The 26,033-nt window shown below is 44.4% G+C and overlaps 1 protein-coding gene across 1 annotated transcript in view; it reads right to left on the bottom strand.

The window, feature by feature from the left end:
* Positions 1-25,488, bottom strand: part of LOC126458165 (neprilysin-2-like) — a 206,197-nt gene extending 180,709 nt beyond the window's left edge. The window contains exon 1 of the mRNA XM_050095033.1: positions 25,171-25,488. Within this exon, the coding sequence (XP_049950990.1) occupies positions 25,171-25,202 (32 nt within the window). The 5' untranslated portion in view covers positions 25,203-25,488. The remainder of the gene's footprint in view (positions 1-25,170) is intronic.
* Positions 25,489-26,033: the final 545 nt, after the last annotated feature.

The raw sequence follows: 26,033 nt of genomic DNA, 5'->3' as shown, positions 1-26,033 counted from the left end.
ACTTGAGGATGCGAGTTGTATTTATCTTGCTAAAGCGAGTCTCATCATTTGTTAGTGTATATTCTGTTTTTGTTTGAGGATAGTGTCTCGCGTGTGATTTATGTTCACAGTTGATTGCGAAACAGACAAGTGTACCTTGGTGTTTGCAGCCGTGACTTCTGAGCCGCGACCTTGGCGGCATCCTGCCCAACACCCGAGGTCTAAGCTACTGCCGCGGGAGCGGTTTGTCGCGTCGTCTGCCACATCTAGCAAAAGATGAGTAGTTGCCTTGTTCGCTGGGGCTACACTTGGGTTGAGCGACTGCCGCCAGGGTTGTAGGCAGCGGAGTTTACCTGGATTAACTCATAAAGTTTTGTAAATTATAATCAAACTTTTGATCCTCTTACTGTTTATAAAAGGCGAGTGTTCAAATTCTCTGCTACCTGCTCCATTAAATTTCGGGAATGCAGCCGCACAAATTCTGCTTCTTCTTCTAATATTTCGGCTGTATATCTTTCAGCCATCTTCAGAGAGAGCCGTACGACTGACGCTCCAGCGCTCGCTCCATCCTTTTAAACTCGCGGACCGCGCCACTGCGCATGCGGCCACAGATGAACAAGGCGCCAGTGATGTTGATCGGCGGCAAAGACGTAACATATGCATGAGTTACGTCTGTGGCTGCGCGTTCGATCCATGCTGGGAGATCGATGTATTACTGGGAGCTGAACTGTAACGACTTCTTTGTAAGTTCAATATTGAAAGTGCCGGATTCCATGATTTATCTAATGTGAAACCGCTGTCTCTATTAATTAAATTCTTCGCCAAGTGGATTTCAATGGCCTCTTTTACTACGGAGTCCCAGAAAGATGAAACAGAAGTCAGAATTTCAACATTTTCATATACCATAGAGTGACCAGAATCAATACAATGCTCTGCCACAGCCGATTTACTGGGTTGTAAGAGCCGAGTGTACCTGCGATGTTCCGTACACCTCTCTTGGACTGTACGATTCGTTTGTCCGATATATGAAAGGCCACATTCACATGGTATCTTGTAAACTCCAGGTTTGCGGAGTAGTAAGTCATCTTTAACGGAGCCCAGGAGTGCAGCCGTCTTCGCCGGTGGACGAAAAATCATTTTTACTTTATGTTTAGTGAGGATCCGTCCTATTTTGGATGAAAGGCTTCCCACATACGGCAAGACAGCCATGGATTTAAATGTTTCCTACTCATCTTCTGCATTCCTTACGGACACCTTAGGTTTTATTTGTAGTGCCTTACGTATCTGTTGTGGAGAATACCCGTTGTCCTCAAAAACTCTCTTCAAATGTAAAAGTTCGTCTTTTAAACTACTTTCATCAGATATGACGTGTGCTCGGTGTACCAAAGTTCTTAGAACACTACTCGTCTGCGAAGGATGGTGACAGCTATTTGCATGTAAATATAAGTCCGTATGGGTCGGTTTCCGATATACTGCATGACCCAGAGTGCCATCTTCTTTACGCCGAACCAAGACATTCAAAAATGGAAGACATCCCTCGTTTTCCACTTCCATTGTAAACTGAATCTGTCCGTGGATGGAATTCAGATGGTTTAAGAAGTCCTGCAATTTGTCCTCGCCATGGGGCCACACTACAAAGGTGTCGTCAACGTACCTCCAAAAAACTGTAGGCTTCAAACTAGTAGACTCCAGGGCCTTCTCCTCGAAATCCTCCATAAATAAATTAACCACCAAGGGTGACAAAGGACGTTGACGACACCTTTGTAGTGTGAATTGCAGTGCGTCTGGAAAAATGGAGAAAAGACTAGAAAAGACTTTAATGAGGGTGTTGAAACGGTACAGTAGTTTCCGCTCTATAAGCAGCAGGTTTCGCTGCTCGCTCGCACCGGGAAATAGAAACAGAGACGTTATTACACGACGCGGCCGGCCGCGGGTGCAACAGAACCCATGTGGACAGGTGGAAAGAAATGTGTCAGGCTTCATAATACGTATTTATATGTGTCGTGTATTATGCATTTCTTGTACGTGAATGTGAATCTGCACATGAACTTTCCTAATCCTCCTCACACCTTTTCGTAAAGCGTGGCCAAATCTATGTTGGGAAGTAGTTCTGTAGTACAGTAGTGCCAACCTTACTCCTGGGTAGGGGATCAGAGAGTCAGCACAGGCAGGTAAAAGTCAAAGACTTTCCAATGTCACAAGATTTGGGGTGGAGAGGTTGGTCACGGCCAAGTGGTTCGACCACCCCCTCCACCGGGGCCCAGGAAGACCTCCGGGTGCCCGCCATATTCGGGGTGTTACAGAAGACGGGTAAGTGAGCAGACGTGCCGTCAGTGCGTCTGTCTCAATGTTCACGCATGAAAAGAGGTATTTGAATATTTGTACTAAGTCTTTTATTTCCAGCTTCGAATTGTGTAAGGAAATGAATGATCTCGTTAATTTAGGAAATTTAACTCCCTGTGTTAATATATCTGGTCCCCAGTTTTCCCGTTATCCTCCTCACATAGTGGATGTCCTAAGTAAAATATTGGGAGACTTTGGTGGTATACATTTGGTCAACGCAATTCCGTCTTGCCCGTATAAATGTGCGTGCAGATTAGTATATAATATACCTGAGCTATAAGTTGTAAAATTGTAGTATCCGTAAACTGGAACAATTGCTGCACTCGCTGTAAAATCGAGTGATAATATTTAAAATAAACACATAATCAATTGTCATCAATCTTTAACATACCTTAAAAATCACATAGGAGTCAAGTTAAAGGAATTCATTTAAAAATAGAAGATATGGAATGTAGGGACCCACACATTAGCGTGTGAGCCCTCCAGCCCCTTGCCTAGTATCGCACAGAAAGGGCACGCTCTCTAGGTAGAGCTCTCAAGCTCCCCTCCCCAGTTATCCGTTGCGCAATTTTGATTCAGGGCTTGACGACATCAACTTTTATCGGGCGTCCCTAGGCGAGGAGGTTAGACGGTAAACTTTCAGTGTGATTGCCCCTTACGCGGGCAAGGATTTTGCCTTGCTCCTTGACAGTTATACAGGGCAGAAGGATCAGGCATTGTACAATTTTAGTGTGGGAGTAGACGTGATTACCATTCCTCCAGGTTGTACACCTCTTGTGCGACCGTTAGATGTGTTTGTTTTTCGGAAAGTGAAATACTTTGTGAAAAGATTCTATGATTTTGCGAAGCTGCACAGGTACACAGAGCAGTATTGTTTATGTGATCGTGTGTCAATTATCAAAGTTCAGGCACTCACACATAATCAACTTCGCTCTCCAAAATTCCAGGACATGTTCAGATTTGCTTGGACATATGCAGGATTTGACGGTCTACACACGGAAAAATTTGAAAACGTTAAAAAAATATGTTTTGACAGAGCACAGGGAAAACTGTGCGACTGTGAAAGTGTTGCATTCATTTGTTCCAGTTTATGTGACAAACTCCTATGTTTTCATCACTTTTTTGGGAGTGATTATCACATCCACAAGAAAACCTAAATTGGGCAAGGTAGAAGAATCTTTTTACCCGTTCGCCAAGTGTACAAGTTAGGTGGGTCGACAACATATTCCTGTCATGTGAATATATCAGGCTTGTTTTCCTGTGGAGGAATCGGTTGACCTTTGACCTTGCGATCAAATGTTTTCGGTTCCCATTAGAGAGGCACGTCCTTTCGTCTACTAATCGCACGGTTTTGCGGTGCGGTCACAAAACACAGACACTAAACTTATTACAGTGAACAGAGACGTCAATGAACGAACGGACAGATCATAACTTGCGAAAATAAAGAAAGTTAACTTTCGACTCGAGGGAAGACTTAAACCAAGGAACCTCTCGTCCCGCAGTCGCTCACGCTAACCACGGGACCACGGCGCTCCTGAGCTCACATTATCCTTGATGTTGCCTATCATGCGCACGGACTACTCAGTTCGTTTATTTTGCTTATTTTTTTTTCGTAGTTCCACACAACTTCTTCCTGTTTTCTCGATTGATCTGTGTTCCCTTGTGAGTGAAATTTTCTGCTTTGCTTAACCTTAACTAGTGTTTCTTAAGGCATTTTATCAGTACTTATTCATGCGTGAGAGGGTTTAACTGCAACTGCTCCATTTGTACCTACACCTTGACAGTTGCGCGTACTCGCTACTCGCTTATCATCTTACCAAGTCAGAGGCGTCCGTAGTAGTTGTGTACCACAAAATCCGTTTTAATTATCTCCGTCAATCTTAGTGAATTTCCCCTGATCTGATTAAAAGCCGAGTGAAGGCATATATATACAGGGCTATTACAAATGATTGAAGCGATTTCATAAATTCACTGTAGCTCCATTCATTGACATATGGTCACGACACACGGCAGATACGTAGAAAAACTCATAAAGTTTTGTTCGGCTGAAGCCGCACTTCAGGTTCCTGCCGCCAGAGCGCTCGAGAGCGCAGTGAGACAAAATGGCGACAGGAGCTGAGAAAGCGTATGTCGTGCTTGAAATGCACTCACATCAGTCAGTCATAACACTGCAACGACACTTCAGGACGAAGTTCAACAAAGATCCACCAACTGCTAATTCCATTCGGCGATGGTATGCGCAGTTTAAAGCTTCTGGATGCCTCTGTAAGGGGAAATCAACAGGTCGGCCTGCAGTGAGCGAAGAAACGGTTGAACGCGTGCGGGCAAGTTTCACGCGTAGCCCGCGAAAGTCGACGAATAAAGCAAGCAGGGAGCTAAACGTACCACAGCCGACGGTTTGGAAAATCTTACGGAAAAGGCTAAAGCAGAAGCCATACCGTTTACAATTGCTACAAGCCCTGACACCCGATGACTAAGTCAAACGCTTTGAATTTTCGGCGCGGTTGCAACAGCTCGTGGAAGAGGATGCGTTCAGTGCGAAACTTGTTTTCAGTGATGAAGCAACATTTTTTCTTAATGGTGAAGTGACCAGACACAATGTGCGAATCTAGGCGGTAGAGAATCCTCACGCATTCGTGCAGCAAATTCGCAATTCACCAAAAGTAAACGTATTTTGCGCAATCTCACGGTTTAAAGTTTACGGACCCTTTTTCTTCTGCGAAAAAAACGTTACAGGACACGTGTATCTGGACATGCCGAAAAATTGGCTCATGCCACAACTGGAGACCGACAGCACCGACTTCATCTTTCAACAGGATGGTGCTCCACCACACTTCCATCATGATGTTCGGCATTTCTTAAACAGGAGATTGGAAAACCGATGGATCGGTCGTGGTGGAGATCATGATCAGCAATTCATGTCATGGCCTCCACGCTCTCCCAACTTAACCCCATGCGATTTCTTTCTGTGGGGTTATGTGAAAGATTCAGTATTTAAACCTCTTCTACCGAGATACGTGCCAGAACTGCGAGCTCGCATCAACGATGCTTTCGAACTCATTGATGGGAACATGCTGCGCCGAGTGTGGGAGGAACTTGATTATCGGCTTGATGTCTGCCGAATCTCTAAAGGGGCACATATCGAACATTTGTGAATGCCTAAAAAAACTTTTTGAGTTTTTGTATGTGTATGCAAGGCATTGTGAAAATATCTCAAATAATAAAGTTATTGTAGAGCTGTGAAATCGCTTCAATCATTTGTAATAGCCCTGTATATATATATATATATATATATATATATATATATATATATATGGTTTTTGTTTTACCTGAGGTAAAGAGTTGTATTTATCTAGCTAAATCGAGTCTCATCATTTGTTAGCGTATATTCTGTTCTGGTTTGAGGGTACTATCTCACGTGCGATTTGTGTTCACACTTGATTGCGAAACAGGCACACTTTTGGTATATGTGACAGACTATACGGCAAAGCGCTCCCGCGGTAATACCTTAAGACCTTGGGTGTTGTTATTAATCTGGAATTTAATTGATCAGTATGTTTTTTCTTAAACAAATGTTAATTTGGTGAAAACGACGAACTATCTGACGGGTCTCTCTTCCACGTGTTGATGTTTGATCCTTTTCTATCCTGCATCTGTTACCTGGGTTTTACTACGTTAATACGAAACAATAAAACAGACTTTTGTGTCATATTAATGAAATGCAGTCCTTTATTCTCAATTGGACCGTGGATTTGCTGAAACAGGCTTCCAGTTGATAAATCGAAAAGATTTGCTTCTGTGAAAGGACTACCAACGTGTAGAACCAAAATAGAAGGATCACAGTAACGAAAACGAGTTGTAGCACGGTCTCAAGTAGAGTCCAACACTAAATGGTTAATTTTCTGCTAATATGTTAATGGGTTTTATGTTTTCATGTATCTGGTATTGTAGATATTTAAAGAAAAAGAAGAAGCGTCATTAAATCTGCCGAGCGAAGATTCCTCAGCTGACAGCTGCCACCCGCAGCGTATACGTATGTGAATGTGTGTGTGTGTGTGTGTGTGTGTGTGTGTGTATCTTCCAGGCAGATTCAATTGGTTTTAAATGGCTCTGGGCACTATGGGATGTAACTGCTGAGTTCATCAGTCCCCTAGAACTTAGAACTACTTAAACCTAACTAGCCTAAGGACATCACACACATCCATGCCTGAGGCAGGATTCGAACCTGCGACCGTAGCGGTCGCGCGGTTACAGACTGTAGCGCTTAGAAACTTGGTTTTACTTCAGAGAGAAAGAGAGTAATACAGCTACGTACATCTGAGACTTTTATAGCTACTCAACAACATGAAGTATTCTTCACTATAATTCCAGTCAAATTAGTGTCTGTGGAACGTAGGAAACTGGCATGCAATGTAGTACCTACATTACTTAACATTCCAAATAAAAAAAAATGGTTCAAATGGTTCTGAGCACTATGGGACTTAACATCTATGGTCATCAGTCCCCTAGAACTTAGAACTGCTTAAACGTAACTAACCTAAGGACATCACACAACACCCAGCCATCACGAGGCGGAGAAAATCCCTGACCCCGCCGGGAATCGAACCCGGGAACCCGGGCGTGGGACATACCAAATAAGCCACCACAAGTGTAGCTGAAGGGGAAAACCACACAGATGTGTAAAAAAAGTCAAAACAGTAAAAACAACCCCTGTACAAAAGAAATCAAATCCCCAATTGTTGCTACATCTGAGCCACAAACCGCTAGTACCTTCAACAATTTCGCTTTTGAAACGGAACTCATAACATTTACGAAATTGTTCATATATTACGAAGTCAAGTGAAATTTAAGAAAACGCGAATCTTATGACTTCATAGAAAATTATTGTCTGTCAAGGAAAGTGCCGATCATAATGAGAACAGACCACAACAGTAATATATGCTTCTGATGCACGAAATATGTGTATAAATATTATCTTGTTATCAGCAGAATAAACGGCAATTATATACGTATTCGCAAGTATTTTTTCACAAATAAGTTGTACCTCGTCATTGAATCAGTGAGGTTCGACTGTTTTTTACATTTCACAATCATTCTTGTCTCTTGATAATTTACTAATGCATGGATTACAAAAATATAACGATTATTTCGTTAATTGCGTAGAAAAATAACTGAAAACAAACACCAAACCTACGTCTGGCTTTCTCATTCCTAGGGCTGCCAGTGTTGTTCCGGTTGTCAGACGATGACAACTTGCTCAGCGGTGAGCACCCGCTGTGCACACGTAGCACTACCACGTGACAGGGGGCACATGTGCATTGACGAGGATCTTTGGCCAGGTGCGTGGAACAGCTATCTTCGACCTCCGATGTTCACGTCTGTGCAGCCGCTTCCAGTGACACTGCCTCCTGGAACGCTGGAGTGAAACTGAATATGGCACAAAACGTCGCAAAATCGGCAGGTAACACTGTAATTCTCCCCGTACTCGATGAACAGAACTGCTGGAGATCGCGCGAGTAGAATACCAAATGAGCAGAATCCCCGTGAGGAAAATAGCAGAGTTGAAGGTTGTATTCCAGCCGTAAAGCTTCACAGTGTGGGATCTCTAGAAGACCGCCTACTCGCTGACCTTCGAAACCACCTGCCAAGGCGACTTGAGATCACGATCATTCGTAATTATCCTCGTCTTCTCGTCGAAAAATAACGTACATCCCACTCCTTTGCTGCTTTTAGACATTAATGTTCGTTTTTGAGAAAATGATTGCACATTTAAGAAAATTGGCAAAACCATCCACAGTAAAAGCTCTCAATATTTAATTTTGGACTGCATCTTGCAATTCAGGGAGCATCATTAATAACTAATAGCTTCCATACGTAAGAAAATTAATAAAACCCGGCAGAGCAGTAACTTATTTTTTGTGGTATCCTGACGAACCACCTTCAGGAGCTAACTGCAGCTGTGGCCGGCAGACAAATATTGCTTGTGACCCTCTTATTTCTTTTTGAAATTCATTTTCTTGCTCATTACACTCTCAGCTCATCTCGTCAGGTTTTCCTGCAATTTCAAACTTGTTGCAACGTTTACGTCTCTTCCTAATTACATGGTTGGTCGTTAAAATTGCAAAGCCATGTGTTTGGCACCAATGGAACGTCAAATTGGCGTAAAGTGTTCTACACAGTTCTATATGTAAATCATTTACATTTCAGCAGTACCGCGTAAAGTAGGTAGAAGTACTGCCATCTGCATTCTGTACAAAAGAAAAGATGGTGCTGAGAGTTTTGAATTAAAAATCGTATTTGAATGGTGTTTGTTTATGAGAAGATCGCCTCCGGTAAGAAGGAGGCACGTCCACCATTAAGTGTCGGAACTCTAATACAACAGGTTCGTGGCCTTTTGAGAGCAGGGCCAAGAGTATCGAGCGAGGGGCCATTAATGAATTAACTGGGAGAAGTACTGAATGCTCCAGCCACTCCTTTTCCTATCGTCTGCCCAGGTGTAAAAGCACATCGCTCAGCCTGCGACTCTATAGACTATCTGATCACCACTACGTAATGCGGAATTAACCAGTGTAAGAGGAGGTGTGACTATTGCGTTGTCAGCTTTCAGTATCATGGCAAGAACTGACATCACTACACGTCGTCCCATACGTGTAGGAGCGTACAGGTCTCTGTGTTGGGACAACCGCCTTACATGCTGTACACTTCGGACAGGTGCAATCCCCAAACTGGTAGCTATCTTTGTACGTGGACGGAACTGGTACCGAACTGCCTCCAAAGAGCAACTGACGAACTTGCTGCTTAGGCTGCAACATGGCGGCCTGCATTCCCTGCAGCTAAGATGCAGACCACTGTTGTCACCAGGAGGCAAACAGCACCTGCAGTACGTCTCATCACGGGGGGGGGGGGGGGGGGGGGGAGGGGGGGAGGGGGGGAGGGGGGGCAGCGCCTGTCCCATCGTCTGCTATCTTGGAGTTTCCACCGACGAACGATTCAGGTGGCGATCTCAGAATTTGAGAGAAAGGTGCTTTGGCGGCTGAGGAACAACTGCCCAGTGCTCCGTCTTTCCTCAGTGCTGGCATCACATGGGGAGATCACCCTGTACAAACATCTCATGTGACTGTTCTTGGTTGTATGGGGCAACGCCGCCGACACCCACATCTGACCCCCACGGAGGATCTAAAACCTGGGACTGCAGGCAGCGCTTCACCTCCCGTGGAGATATCCGAAACAAATGCTTCGTCAACCGACAGATGGGGAACCGTTGCGACACCGCTACGCGGAGATGGCAGGATGACTCTGCGACTACTGTGCAAAGTTAGCCAGTGACAAAAGCTGTGCCCTGTGACATAACAAAAGTATAGGAGAACTTGGAGTGGGCGCCGGATCCCAGAACTGCTACGAGGCGTCCGCCAGTCACCAGGCGTTGGTCACTGAACTCCGCGACCAGCTCCTGTGGCGTCAGGCCACGAGCACTGAGATCAGGCCACAAGCCACGGACATCGGCCGCAGCCGGCTGTCGCCCATGCTCGATCAGCACCCGCCAGCAGCAGCAAGACTTCAGTGACTCCGTTCCAGGGCCAGTCTCTGATAAGCCACTCCGACTTGACTGACTTCTGCGCCGTCGACGAATTCGCCGCACCCCGGCCATTCCCCTGTTCCATATGCTTTGCAGTGGCGCACAGCGGCAGCCCTTCCTCGATTTCAGCGCCTGGGACCGGCATGTAAACGCTGGCCCAGCCGAGAACGACACGTTCTGGAAGAGCAGGGCCACACGCAGCGCCTGCCGTGTGTCAGTCGGGTATCCTCGCTGTGAAATCTGCTGGCACCGGCCCGCGAAGGAGGGAGCTATGCCTTTCTGCCCTGCCTCGGCAGGCAACACCGCGCCATCCGCTCGCCCGTGCTTCACACCATCAGTCGGACTCCGGGCACCGCCATCGCTGTGCCATTGGAACGACGCGACCTTCCGCGTTAGAGAACACGTGGTAGCCACACGTGACCGCAGAGCGGCCGCATCCTGCAGTCTCAGGTCGCCTCGCATGCCGGAGACTCCAAGGCAGCGCGTGCATGGCGCCCGCCACATGTCGACGCCTGCAGCTACACAATATTACGAAGAAACTGCAGACCGTGCCAGGGAGTGAAGAGCAATCAGATGAGTGTCCAAACTGTACGAATTCGTAAAGAACTAATGAAGAGTTGTTGTATCTTCACCTCTGCCGCTGTCCACATCCCTCAAATTCGGCAGGAGAGTCCAGTCCGCATCCAGTCAGCCTACCCTTCTCACTTTTACAGTCCTGGCACAAACACTTTGCTGTAGGCGCGGAAATCCATCGGCTGACCTGCGTCACTGGGGGATCAAGCTCAACGCGGACGACACAGGGCTCTCGCCTAAGCTGCGCCCAAGCTTCAAACGACGTCCACACCAGTGACCTCACGTCTTCTAAAATCTCATTTTACGACCACGAGGACATAGCACGTCTGATAGAAATGCAAAGAACAGCCCACTATCGCCAATACAACTGACTACGTCCAATTTTTTTGGGAATATGTGGTAAGCTTCTATGGGACCAAACTGCCGAGGTCATCGGCCCCTTCGTTTAAACACTAATTAATCCAACTTAAACTAACTTACGCTAAGGAAAACATAGAAAACCATGCCCGAGGGAGGAATCAAACCTCCGACGGGGGGAGCCGCGTGAACCGTGACAAGACGCTTGAGACCACGCGGCTACCCCGCGTGGCCACCACTTCCAGAAAAGCCGATTGTAAACAAGGGCTTTGGTAGACGATGAGCTTCGCACTAAGACTACGACACTTAGACGACTGAAAGTGCATAAAAAAGGGCGACAGAGAAGACAGAGGAAGCTGTCAGCAGAGAAGTATCAGCAACTGACCTGGGTCAGTCAGCAGAGTTCAGGGCCTTCGAACGGGAACTGACAAATCAGTCAGGAACATATCAACCTTTCGGAAACCGCCCACGTCCACTGTTGATGCTGTGATTATGAAGTGGAAACGCGAAGCAACAATCACAACTAAGGAAAGATCAGGCAGACCTAATGTACTCCGGTAACAATGCTGTTAATAATAAATATAAATGATCTAGTACAAAGCGCCGGATGCTCTTTCTACATCTACATCTACATTTATACTCCGCAAGCCACCCAAAGGTGTGTGGCGGAGTGCATTTTACGTGCCACTGACATTACCTCCCTTTCCTGTTCCAGTCGCGTATGGTTCGCGGGAAGAACGACTGTCTGAAAGCCTCCGTGCGCGCTCTAATCTCTCTAATTTTACATTCGTGATCTCCTCGGGAGGTATAAGTAGGGGGAAGCAATATATTCGATACCTCATCCAGAAACGCACCCTCTCGAAACCTGGCGAGCAATCTACACCGCGATGCAGAGCGCCTCTCTTGCAGAGTCTGCCACTTGAGTTTATTAAACATCTCCGTAACGCTATCACGGTTACCAAATAACCCTGTGACGAAACGCGCCGCTCTTCTTTGGATCTTCTCTATCTCCTCCGTCAGACCGATCTGGTACGGATCCCACACTGATGAGCAATACTCAAGTATAGGTCGAACGAGAGTTTTGTAAGCCACCTCCTTTGTTGATGGACTACATTTTCTAAGCACTCTCCCAATGAATCTCAACCTGGTACCCGCCTTACCAACAATTAATTTTATATGATCATTCCACTTCAAATCCTTCCGCACGCATACTCCCAGATATTTTACAGAAGTAACTGCTACCAGTGTTTGTTCCGCTATCATATAATCATACAATAGAGGATCCTTCTTTCTATGTATTCGCAATACATTACGTTTGTCTATGTTAAGGGACAGTTGCCACTCCCTGCACCAAGTACCTATCCGCCGCAGATCTTCCTGCATTTCGCTACAATTTTCTAATGCTGCAACTTCTCTGTATACTACAGCATCATCCGCGAAAAGCCGCATGGAACTTCCGACACTATCTACTAGGTCATTTATATATATTGTGAAAAGCAATGGTCCCATAACACTACCCTGTGGCACGCCAGAGGTTACTTTAACGTCTGTAGACGTCTCTCCATTGATAACAACATGCTGTGTTCTGTTTGCTAAAAACTCTTCAATCCAGCCACACAGCTGGTCTGATATTCCGTAGGCTCTTCCTTTGTTTATCAGGCGACAGTGCGGAACTGTATCAAACGCCTTCCGGAAGTCAAGAAAAATAGCATCTACCTAGGAGCCTGTATCTAATATTTTCTGGGTCTCATGAACAAATAAAGCGTGTTGGGTCTCACACGATCGCTCTTTCCGGAATCCATGTTGATTCCTACATACTAGATTCTGGGTTTCCAGAAACGACATGATACTCGAGCAAAAAACATGTTCTAAAATTCTACAACAGATCGACGTCAGAGATATAGGTCTATAGTTTTGCGCATCTGCTCGACGACCCTTCTTGAAGACTGGGACTACCTGTGCTCTTTTCCAATCATTTGGAACCCTCCGTTCCTCTAGAGACTTGCGGTACACGGCTGTTAGAAGGGGGGCAAGTTCTTTCGCGTACTCTGTGTAGAATCGAATTGGTATCCCGTCAGGTCCAGTGGACTTTCCTCTGTTGAGTGGTTCCAGTTGCTTTTCTATTCCTTGGACACTTATTTCGATGTCAGCCATTTTTTCGTTTGTGCGAGGATTTAGAGAAGGAATTGCAGTGCGGTCTTCCTCTGTGAAACAGCTTTGGAAAAAGGTGTTTAGTATTTCAGCTTTACGCGTGTCATCCTCTGTTTCAATGCCATCATCATCCCGGAGTGTCTGGATATGCTGTTTCGAGCCACTTACTGATTTAACGTAAGACCAGAACTTCCTAGGATTTTCTGTCAAGTCGGTACATAGAATTTTACTTTCGAATTCACTGAACGCTTCACGCATAGCCCTCCTTACGCTAACTTTGACATCGTTTAGCTTCTGTTTGTCTGAGAGGTTTTGGCTGCGTTTAAACTTGGAATGAAGCTCTCTTTGCTTTCGCAGTAGTTTCCTAACTTTGTTGTTGTACCACGGTGGGTTTTTCCCGTCCCTCACAGTTTTACTCGGCACGTAGCTGTCTAAAACGCATTTTACGATTGCCTTGAACTTTTTCCATAAACACTCAACATTATCAGTGTCGGAACAGAAATTTTCGTTTTGATCTGTTAGGTAGTCTGAAATCTGCCTTCTATTACTCTTGCTAAACAGATAAACATTCCTCCCTTTTTTTATATTCCTATTAACTTCCATATTCAGGGATGCTGCAACGGCCTTATGATCACTGATTCCCTGTTCTGCACTTAAAGAGTCGAAAAGTTCGGGTCTGTTTGTTATCAGTAGGTCCAAGATGTTATCTCCACGAGTCGGTTCTCTGTTTAATTGCTCGAGGTAATTTTCGGATAGTGCACTCAGTATAATGTCACTCGATGCTCTGTCCCTACCACCCGTCCTAAACATCTGAGTGTCCCAGTCTATATCTGGTAAATTGAAATCTCCACCTAAGACTATAACATTAAGGTTATTCGCAGTTGTCTATACCAGACTAGCACCTCCAGAAGATAGTAAGAATGTGCAGAACTTCCAGCAGTGAAATGATGAATTGTGCAGGCTCTGGCAATTGACCCTGAACGTAAATAAATGTAGCATAGGAAATGTACATAGGAAAAGAAATCCACTACTACACATCTACACTACTGATGACAAACAGCTGGAGACAGCGTCTGCGTAAAATATCTAGGAGCAACTATCCAGAGCGACCTTAAGTGGAATGACCACATAGAAGAGACAGTGGGGAAAGCAGACACCAGACTAAGATTCAGGGGAAGAATCTTAAGGAAGTGTAACTCATCCACGAAAGAAGTGGCTTATAAGGCGCTTGTTCGCCCGTTTCCAGAGTACTGTTCATCTACATGGGTTCCGTATCAGGTAGACGAGATAGAGAAGACCCAACAAAGACCGGCGCGTTGCGTCACGGGATCGTTTAGCTAGCGAGACAGCGTTATGGAGATGCTAAACAAACTGCACTGGCGGACGTAACAAGAGAGGCTTTCTGCATCACGCCGAGATTTACAATTGAAATTTCGGTACAGTACTTTTCAGGAGGAGTCGGAGAACATTTTACTTCCGCCCACATACATCTCACATATTGACCATGACGAAACAATTCGAGAAATTAGAGCCAATACAGAGGCTTACTGACAATCATTTTTCCCACGCACTATTCGGGAGTGGAACAGGGTTGGAGGGATCAGATAGTGTTACCGAAATTATCATCCGCCACACACCATTACGTGGCTTGTGGAGTATGATGTACATCTAGATGTACTGACGGACAGGAACCGGCGAACATTGCAGAAGATAGTTGTAAAAGTCGCATTAGATCAACAGAAGGAGTCACTTTTGAGTTCGAAATGCTAACAACAATCGAGCTAGCACAATCAGTGAGCATAGGGAGTAAAAAAAAAAAAAAAAGGGGTACAATGGCCGGATAGCTTCTCAGACGCCATCCACTTGAGGTGTGTATAGAGTGACACCACTGGAAGGTGAATGACTGGAAAGAGGGATTTAGAATGGTGAATCACGCTGTACACTGTGGCATTCCGAGAGAAGGGTTTGGGTTTGGTGAATCCCTGGAGAATGTTACCTACCATCGAATACAGTGCCACAGTGAAGGGCGCGTTTCGTCCTTAGCGTGCAATGCCCTTACAGCGCTTACAGAAACGCTAAATGTGGAAGAATATGAACATACACTGAAGCCCCAAAGATACTGGTATAGCCATGAATGTTCAAAAACAGAGATATGTACACAGGCACAATACGGCACTGTGGATGGCAATGCCTATATAAGACAACATGTCTGGCACAGTCGTCAACATTTAAATAAGTTTGAACGTGGTGTTATAGTCGGAGCATGATCGATGGGAGACAGCATCTCCGAGGTAGCGATGAAGTGGGGATTATCCCGTACGACCATTTCACGAGTGTGCCATGAATATCACGAATCCGGTAAAACATCAAATCTCCGACATCAGATCGGTTGCAAAAAGATCATGCAAGAACGGGACCAACGACAACTAAAGAGAATCGTTCAACATGACAGAAGTGCAACCCTTACGCAAATTGCTGCAGTTTTCAATGCTGGGCCATCAACAAGCGTTAGCGTGCAAACCATTCAACGAAACGTCATCGATAAGGGCTTTCGGAGCCCAAGGCCCACTCGTGTACCATTGATGACTGCACGACAGACCTACTAAGGAGAATGTCTACATTACGCTTGTCCGTCCGATTTTAGAATACTGCTTCCCGATGTGGGATCCTTACCAGATAGGACTGACGGAGTACATCGAAAAACTTCAAAGAAAGACAGCACGTTTTGTATTTACAATTTTCTACATGTCTCCACATGAGGACATTGTGATTGAAAGGTTGTAATAGCTTAGAAATATAAGACATTAGTCAACAGTTGTTTTGGTCATCTGACGGTGATTTCACAATACCCCGCGTCCAAGAGAGGCGAAGGCCACTTACAGAAGAAGAAGTTATACAGCACCTTAATTCATCTGAAATTGACGATCTATCTGATGATCCTGGCATAATTTTGAACAAGAGGACAATGATGGAGGTATTTTAGACGTTTTGTATCATACGATATATTGTAAGCTGAGCAGGGTAGACGCAAAGCCCGCTAACTGCATGATAAGTGACTCTGAGATAATCACGAAACACTCGTCCCATCCTAACGACAATGCATTGGCAATAACAACGTTGTTGCGTATGAATTTGTTATAGCGCAGTGAAAGTAAAGCTGAATAAGAAAAAATCCATTCTAATCGTAATGGACTGAAAGGTAGCTCTGACTGGTCAGATTGGTAAGTCTGATGTCTGTTGACGTTGTTTGTATCCGGACATGGCAGGGCGACAGCCACGCATATTGGGCATTTAGAGGGCTTTGCATCCGAAGGCAACATGCAGTTAGCTGCTTTTGAAACCGAACACGATTTTCGACCGCCGTTTTTGACGGTTTTAGCCAGTTTTGCAACCTGAAAGATGGATTGAATATAAGAAAAACGCACCACAATGAGGCCTTCCTAAAAATAAGACCCTTGATTTGCTTCACTTTAGGACAAGTGTGTCCAGTGTACTGACAAAAATAAAATAGATAAGGCAGGTGCCAGGAAAAGGGGGCATCCCACTAGTGAGAGTCCTAGTACGAGGGCTGTCCAGAAAGTAAGTTACGATTGATCGCAAAATGAAAATCACAGTGAAAATCAGAAATGTTTCATTTGTAACAGTTAACCATACCTTTCAGCTACTTCTCTACGTAGTCGCCGTTCTGACTCAGACATTCGTCGTAGCGTTGTACCAACTTTCCAATACCCTCATCATAGAAGGCAGCCGCCAGTGATTTCCGCCAATTCTCTATGCTGGCCTAAAGCTCGTTGTCTGTGCCAAAATGTTGTCTTCATAGCCAGCGGTTCGTTTGAGCACAGATGAAACTCAGTGGGAGACAATTACGGGCTGTATTGTGGGTAACCAAACATTTCCAATTGAAACGATGCGGGAACATCTTCATTGCCCCTGCAGAATGAGCCTGAGAATTGTCTTGAAGAAGAAACCGCATGACAGTTATGTAATGTTGGTTGCGTAGCTTCAGGGGGAAATTCTCACCAGGTCCTCGTACTTGGCGGGAGACACTATTTTCTATAACATCTTTACGCGCTCACTAAGAGCTCAGGAACGAAAAGAGCGACATAATTATACCTAGAGTCATACTAGAGACACTGCCCAACACATCTTTGCAAAGCTTTATCGGATTTTCATAGTCGTTTCCATTTCGCGACCGATCGTAACTTACTTTCTGGATAGCCCTCGTACTTCAAAACGAGCCATTGTGGAAGTTCGACCTGAAGATGAAGTTCGTTTGGACAACGCTGGGCATCTTCCAGTGGTAAATGACAAAAAATCATTTGACAGATGCAAGAAACCGGGTTGCAAAGGGAAAACCAAATTTTATTGTGTAAAATTTAGCATTCACTTATGTATGAGTAGGAAAAAAAATTGTTTCTTTGATTATCATTCTTCACAAATGTAAAACCATGGCTTATATATAAAATCATTAAGTAAGGTTTGTGTAATTTATGTATTTTGCTGAAATAAATCAAATAAAATACTGTGACTTTTTGACTTGTACTGCACCCACTTGAACACAATGTCCTCATTTGGGGAAGCGTTGTATCCCCCCTTGGGGGGGGGGGGGGGGGGGGAGGACAATTCGGAATATTTTATGTATCTGAAACATCATAATTTAATTCGAAGAACTGGACAGCGAAGCCATGATTTTTTTTTTCAGGAAAAAAATAATTCGTGACGGAAACGGTTAAGGATACAGAGAAGAATTGCGCTTCTATTCTAACCGAACCCCGCCGATTCAACGTGTGACAGCTATTTCTGCTAATTTCCAAGTGTCCGAATCGTGTGAAAACGAGCCTTTTGAACTACGGAACTAAAAGTTATCAGCTGTTGCACTAGCTGTGTTAGTTTTATGGTACACAATAATGTTTTGCGTACCTAGAAAGGGAAAACTTGGACGCTCTCAGAGCTACAGAAAACGTGCTACTATCCCAGTCACTTTTACGACGGCCACCTCGAATACTGGCAGTTAAGCATTGGAATTAAATACACACGATATCCCTGTTACTACTTTTGATGATTTTTATAATATTTTGTTCTTGAACTGACCGTGCGTAACCTAACAGAATATTGTTAATTTAACGCAACAAATTCCTGTTGCATTTCACTCCCGAGTGCTCTGTGAATAACGGGGCTCGATTTGCAGTAGTTCCGGTACACAGTAAAGAAATTTTACACTCAACGAACTGCACTGCCTACCCGCCTACCTTGTAGTTTTATCAGCACCACAGTAGGTTGGTGTAACCTTATCGTATGACGATCCCTCTGAAAAAGATACGAAGACTATGAAATTTTTGGTCGCCAGTTCTGAAGTTCAATTTAACTTGATTCTTTCAGAAGCTATTGAATTGTTACTGAAATGAATTAACGTTATTACTATTAATTTCCAGTTTCCTGTTTTGAATCAATACGGAAGATCAATATGGAAGCAAGTGGTGAAATTCTCATCTAGCTCAATGGATATCATCTTTAATATCAACAGTTATGTGTTAATGAAACTTGTATGACTGAAAATTAAGTGAAAAGATCTCCAGATTATGAAGCTTTAAGAGAACCAGCAATGCGACCAGATAATTTTATATCCATACGAAAAAACACAAAGCTGCGCTTTACAAGTATGTACTCTTGCAACAGTCTTTCATTTTCGTGATTCTGAAATTATTTTATGTGATCATTTGACCATTCAGATTGACTCAAAATTATTTCAAGAAATTGACAAGGAACTCAGGACGCAGTTTGTGACTTCAGGAGAATGACTTTCACAAACACTTTAAATATTACACTCATTAATTAAACGTGACGCTTGCGACTGTAATGTCCATTACACTTTTGACTACGTGTATCAACTAAACAAGCTTTCCTCGATTATTGCAGTGTTAGTCGTGCTGCAGATGACAGATGACGATTGGAGAATGATAACTGGGTGGGCTCTTCACATTTCCCGCTAGAAGGAATTAATTTCCTACCACCACGCTACTTGCAGTAGCCATTTTCTTTGAAGTTGCAATCGCTCCAATTTCCACCTCAGATAAATATTGGATATTCTTGCTGTTTAAAACCCGCAATTTCTGGAGACGGCTTTAGGATGCAAATGACGCTGCCACTCCAACTTTGACTCGCATAAGCACCGTTTTTGCACTCACAGAATTTGCCATTCCGCCTCTTACTGCCTTATTTTCGCTTCATTGCGTTCTGTCACTCGCGCCACTAGATCCAATGTCGTACAAAAACAGTGTGTTGAAAACCCAAAGGCGATCCCCAGATTTCTTTGACACGTAATCGATTCGGATTTCTGGTTTCGAATTATCTACGAATACTACAGTCGACGCGTTTACAAAAACATTTCTGCTGTTACTTCTATTTTCTATAAATACTATCTACTACTTTATTCGCTATTTACAGATTTTCGAAGACCTTTAACATAGCTTGTAGGCATCGATATTTTTATGTACCGATTTTTGATAATCAAAGTTAAATTGAAAATTTTTTATTAAACTTTTGGATGAAATTTAGGCTACTCGTTACAGTATCACATTTCCCTGGTACCCTCAGTACAAAAGCCTTCTGCCAAATGAGCACTCGCCCTCCAGAACAACGTTCTGGATGCTGTGACTGAAGAAGTCTTCGAGCCACTCACATATCTAGGAAAACTGTTCCGTATGCTCGCAACTTCGTTAACAATTTGCAGTGGGGTACCGTGTGAAACGCTCTCAAGAAATCTAGGAGTACGGCATCTGCCTGTCGAACTTCAACCGTCGTCCTGGGTCCAAAGAACGTCGTACAGGAAAAGGGCAACCTTAGTTTCGCACGAGCGGTGCTTTCTAAGTAATTGCTGTTTTGTGGGCGAAGCTTTACCCTCTGAACGAAATTTTGTGCTCATGAATTCTAAAAAATGGTTCAAATGGCTCTGAGCACTATGCGACTTAAATTCTGAGGTCATCAGTTGCCTATACCTTAGAACTAATTAAACCTAACTAACCTAAGGACATCACACACATCCATGCCCGAGGCAGGATTCGAACCTGCGACCGGAGTGGTCGCTCGGCTCCAGACTGTAGCGCCTAGAACCGCAAGGCCACTCCTGCCGGCTCATGAATTCTGCAGCTAACTGATGTTAAGGATATTAGCCTGTAATGTGTCCTTTTACTCTTCTTACACTCCTGGAAATGGAAAAAAGAACACATTGACACCGGTGTGTCAGACCCACCATACTTGCTCCGGACACTGCGAGAGGGCTGTACAAGCAATGATCACACGCACGGCACAGCGGACACACCAGGAACCGCGGTGTTGGCCGTCGAATGGCGCTAGCTGCGCAGCATTTGTGCACCGCCGCCGTCAGTGTCAGCCAGTTTGCCGTGGCATACGGAGCTCCATCGCAGTCTTTAACACTGGTAGCATGCCGCGACAGCGTGGACGTGAACCGTATGTGCAGTTGACGGACTTTGAGCGAGGGCGTATAGTGGGCATGCGGGAGGCCGGGTGGACGTACCGCCGAATTGCTCAACACGTGGGGCGTGAGGTCTCCACAGTACATCGATGTTGTCGCCAGTGGTCGGCGGAAGGTGCACGTGTCCGTCGACCTGGGACCGGACCGTAGCGACGCACGGATGCACGCCAAGACCGTAGGATCCTACGCAGTGCCGTAGGGGAACGCACCGCCACTTCCCAGCAAATTAGGGACACTGTTGCTCCCGGGGTATCGGCGAGGACCATTCGCAACCGTCTCCATGAAGCTGGGCTACGGTCCCGCACACCGTTAGGCCGTCTTCCGCTCACGCCCCAACATCGTGCAGCCCGCCTCCAGTGGTGTCGCGACAGGCGTGAATGGAGGGACGAATGGAGACGTGTCGTCTTCAGCGATGAGAGTCGCTTCTGCCTTGGTGCCAATGATGGTCGTATGCGTGTTTGGCGCCGTGCAGGTGAGCGCCACAATCAAGACTGCATACGACCGAGGCACACAGGGCCAACACCCGGCATCATGGTGTGGGGAGCGATCTCCTACACTGGCCGTACACCACTGGTGATCGTCGAGGGGACACTGAATAGTGCACGGTACATCCAAACTGTCATCGAACCCATCGTTCTACCATTCCTAGACCGGCAAGGGAACTTACTGTTCCAACAGGACAATACACGTCCGCATGTATCCCGTGCCACCCAACGTGCTCTAGAAGGTTTAAGTCAACTACCCTGGCCAGCAAGATCTCCGGATCTGTCCCCAATTGAGCATGTTTGGGACTGGATGAAGCGTCGTCTCACGCGGTCTGCACGTCCAGCACGAACGCTGGTCCAACAGAGGCGCCAGGTGGAAATGGCATGGCAAGCCGTTCCACAGGACTACATCCAGCATCTCTACGATCGTCTCCATGGGAGAATAGCAGCCTGCATTGCTGCGAAAGGTGGATATACACTGTACTAGTGCCGACATTGTGCATGCTCTGTTGCCTGTGTCTATGTGCCTGTGGTTCTGTCAGTGTGATCATGTGATGTATCTGACCCCAAGAATGTGTCAATAAAGTTTCCCCTTCCTGGGACAATGAATTCACGGTGTTCTTATTTCAACTTCCAGGAGTGTATATACAACCAAATAAATTTACACTATCTGATCAAAAGTGGACGTTAATACGAGGTAAAAAAATGAAATAATAGTGTGACATTGTTGGCCGGGAGGTCCCATCCGCGGAAGTTCCGCCGCCGGGTTGCAAGTTTTATTTCAGATGACGCCACAGTGGACGACTTGCGTGTTGGTGATGATGATGAGAACAACACAATACCCAGTCCACGAGCAGAGAAAATCTCCAACCCGACCAGGAATAGTGTGGGGGAGGGACGAGTTGATGAGGGGATACCTAATTAATTAATTTATTAGGTATCAGTCTGATATTAAAATTGGTGCAGTATCGGAGAGGCGTAGGGTGGGGGGAGCGTCCACTGTTTTGAATAAATTAAGTCTCGTGGTATGTACTTTGCTATACTAGTTTAAAGTCGCCTCCAACTAGTACACCATGGCCTGAGTATTTACGCATTTAATGGTCTGGTTCATCAGTCTGCTAACCACATCTGTATTGGAAGTGACAATTACAATAACTTGTAATTATATTAAAAATCAAGGAAGATAAAACAATAATTTTCGGGCTTGCCCATGACACCATAATTCTCCCAGGTGCAACAGATGACTCTGGAGAGACGTTAACTCGAACGGTTAGTGTATTGGAAAGAGGTCGTAAGATGAACGTCAACAAAAGTAATGGAATGCAGTCGAATTTAGTCAGATGATGCTGACATAATTAGATTACGATGTGAGAAACTAACTATGGATGTGTTTCGATATTTAGGCAGCAAGAAGATTCACTATTTCCGAAATAGGGAGAATACAAAATGCTAACTGACGACGGTAAGAAAAGTATTTTATAAAAAGAGCAATTTGTTAACATGCAGTACATCGTGGCGGCCACAACCACAGATCAGACATCAAAAGTCTTTGAAAGTCATGCAGGTGAACTACCTACGAAATCTTGTTGCTGGGTGCTAAGGTACTGCTGGCATAGCAGGCGTGCTACAGTTTGCCACAGCAGTGGGCTGAATGTCTGCATGCAGGCCCTGTCTCAACATAGCTACCAGTCAGATGCTGGAGCACAATCACTGGTGGTTCCGGGTCGCAAGACGGTGCTGCAGAAGAAAGTAGAGAAGGAAGGCCTACTCTATAGGCAGTCCTCTTCGGGTACTCTGGAGTACTCCAAGGTCCCGAGCTCGGTGTGGGTCACCCTGACCTGTAATTGATGGCCTCTGCAGCGCCAGAGGCGCCCAGCTGACGTCAGACCGCCGCGGCCTTCCATTGCTATTCTACGCACCGACCTGCCGAGTACAGAACCTCTTCACTTACTGAGCCCCTTGATACCGCGATCACCGCGATACTGGTACGACACACCTCATCACACCTTGCACACGCCGTTCAGGGACAGAAATGATCCCACTGACTAATAATGTTGTCCGAAGCGCAGGCACCAATCCAATTGATCACATTTTGTTCAAAATGGTTCAAGTGGCTCTGAGCACTATGAGACTCAACATCTGAGGTCATCAGTCCCCTAGAACTTAGAACTACTTAAACCTAAGTAACCTAAGGACATCACACACATCCATGCCGGAGTCAGGATTCGAACCTGCGACCGTAGCAGCCGGACGGTTCCTGACTGAAGCGCCTAGAACGGCTCGGTCACAACGGCCGGCTCGAATTTTGTATTTCAGGCTAGTCGCACTGAATAATCAGTGATAACAAGCAACAGAGCACTATCTGAACTGAGCACGTGATGACTAATGGAAATTTGTTCCTAGCCGGTACCCGAACCCGGACTTAGCGCTTATCTTGAGCAGTCGCAAGCCATCTGAACATTCTTCCGAGCATGACTCGGACTTTCACTGGCACTGATGTACCCATCAAGGATTCCCGCACACTACCGGCGGAGTTCTGCCGCGGATTACGTGCGAATAGACTAGCACCCCTGGGAGAAAGGAATCTCACGAAAGCCAGATAATTCGACTCCATCTCTGCCACAGAAATTCCATTATGTTGGCGTCTAGGAGGCTAATTAATATCATTTTATGTCGTCACATGTCGACTGATTCTGTCCTCATCGAGCCATTTCTATAATTTCAATAAATATAAATAAAGTGGCATTAATCCAAGTATCGATGATTGATTACATAAGTAATACAAGAGTTTTGTTGGTCGCCGAACATGAAGAAAGTCTTTATACAAGTTTTTTTAGAAAAATTAGCTATGAACGTAAATTTTAATAGTTAAGTAGTAATTACCAAACGACGTAGCTATCTAAAAAACAATAACAAAGTTTTTAAAAACGCAGTTTTATATTATACAGGGCCATCTCGTTTTTGATGTGTTAGATGTGAAAAATCTGGCACAATCTCCTCTGCTGATATGGTTATTATTAATGTTAATATTACTTATGATAAATATTATTTAATGTTACTGTTATTTCTGTTATTTGTTATGTTTCATAGTTTACTACATTGTGAAAAGTGATAAACCAAAATGGGCTTAATTAGTACTCGAAGAATTCCTTTTAACTTCGTTAATATGAATCAGCTTGTGAACGACGTGCAGTTGTTTCACTTCTGCCAAAGCGAACTGCAGGAAAACTAAATGTATTTCAGTATGTTCCCATTGCAATTCCATCATGAAATTTGGCACACACATAAACAAAAAGTGTAAGACTGATATTCATTTACCCAACCGGAAACTTTTGAGTTATGAAATTATAAGTAATTGAAAAAATTCGGTTTGGGAACATTTAACATTTGCACGAGTATGGTGACGTATCAGATTATTTAAAACTTATAACAAACTGAATAAAACGATACAAATTTCTACTCTATAAATCAAGCACTTTTTGAGATTTTGCTATTTTATGGTTTGAAAATGTAACGAAAATCCGACCGTTTTCGAAAATTTAAATTGCAATCACTCAAAAATGAGATTGTTAAAGTCTTTTAGTTTAGGATTCTACCATTTATTTATAGGCAGAATAAAGTGACAAAAAGCTACAAAACTCTAAATGACTAAAGTTAAAATTCACGTTTTTATGGTTTAATTTCACACAGAATAACCCTGCAAACTCTTAAGAATTTTTCCAACTCATAACAGATGGCTGTATGGCCTGCGTGAAAAAGTAATCTTTCATTTTCTGAATAAATGAACTTCACTTCTGACACATACGGACAAATGTAGATTTTGCATACCTGTCAAGTGGAGACAAGCAGTCACTATAAACAGCCTGTGACGACTTTTAATATCACTTTGCTTGTAATTTCCTGCTTAGTTCACATTTTGTCATATGTAGTTCACAACATTGTGATGTATAGCCAAGAAACACTGTGATCTATACAAAAAAAATTATAAATAAAATTTTCCAAATCTAAGCTGTTAAGATCATTGGTAAGTTATGAATCCACCTCTATTATAGCAATATAAAAATAGAATTAAACAAAAAAGTTTATGAAATTATTGCACGTTTAGCTGTTGTCTAAAATAATGTACGGAAAGCATTATGTAGAAATCGAACAGCGCGTTGGTGTTAGTTTTGCTATGCAGTAAGAGAAATCACAAGAAACTGAAGATTACTCACTTTATAATGGTATGCGTAGCGCTGTTCGCCATCGTGGTTGGAGGAAAAAAAGCCCTGAACAATTAATTATTACGGAAAATCTGCCCCTTTCGGCTTTTTATCACTGTTTGTCTGCGTATAATTTATTTCCACTGCGTTCCGGTACAGGATTTTCGGTTTTCGGTTCAGAAGCGCGGAACGTCGATTGTAGAAGCACAGAGCAACCACGGGCGATTCGTACAGTACCGTCGAAGGACTCCGATACGAGTGCAAGAGACGCGATTGTTCCACGTGGCACCACAGTCAGTTACTCTCACTGCCGCTGCTTGGCGGCTGTTGTCGAGCACTGAGGTGGAAAGGCGGCGGCACAACAGGTCGTGAGCGCGCTGTCACGTGGGTGGAAGAGAAGGGCGAGGCGAGGCAAAGAGTGGCCAGTTTAGCTTCTTTCCCGCTGATCTGCTTAATCTCACTGGCGTGCTCACGAGAAAAAGTAATTATTCGCACCTAAAGGGATTTGAAGATTATTATTTCCTTGTTGCTGGTTATTTTTGTAATATGAAGTCCATCTAGTTGGTTGACGGGTAGATAATTTCATCTTCTGCTCCTTTTCTATCTTCTACAACACGAGGAATATAAGTCCTAGAAAAAAAATTAATAGAATCTTTTTTTGTAGGTATTTTGATGTACTTCAGTTTCGTATTTGGAAAAATTTTCGCCAGATGCCGCCGTTTTAGAGATATCCGAGTAAAACGTAGAAAAGCCACCTTTACACGCCGTCCTATCCCCCACGCTCACAGCCCACCTGTCAGGACTCTTGGCTCGTTGTTCATGACACTGCCGCTACCACTGTACAAATATTTACTACTACACGAGTATTTTCCCAA

The sequence above is a fragment of the Schistocerca serialis genome, chromosome 2 (genome assembly GCF_023864345.2).
Source record: "Schistocerca serialis cubense isolate TAMUIC-IGC-003099 chromosome 2, iqSchSeri2.2, whole genome shotgun sequence".
Lineage (NCBI taxonomy): Eukaryota > Metazoa > Arthropoda > Insecta > Orthoptera > Acrididae > Schistocerca > Schistocerca serialis.
This window is presented reverse-complemented; position numbering and strand designations above follow the sequence as displayed.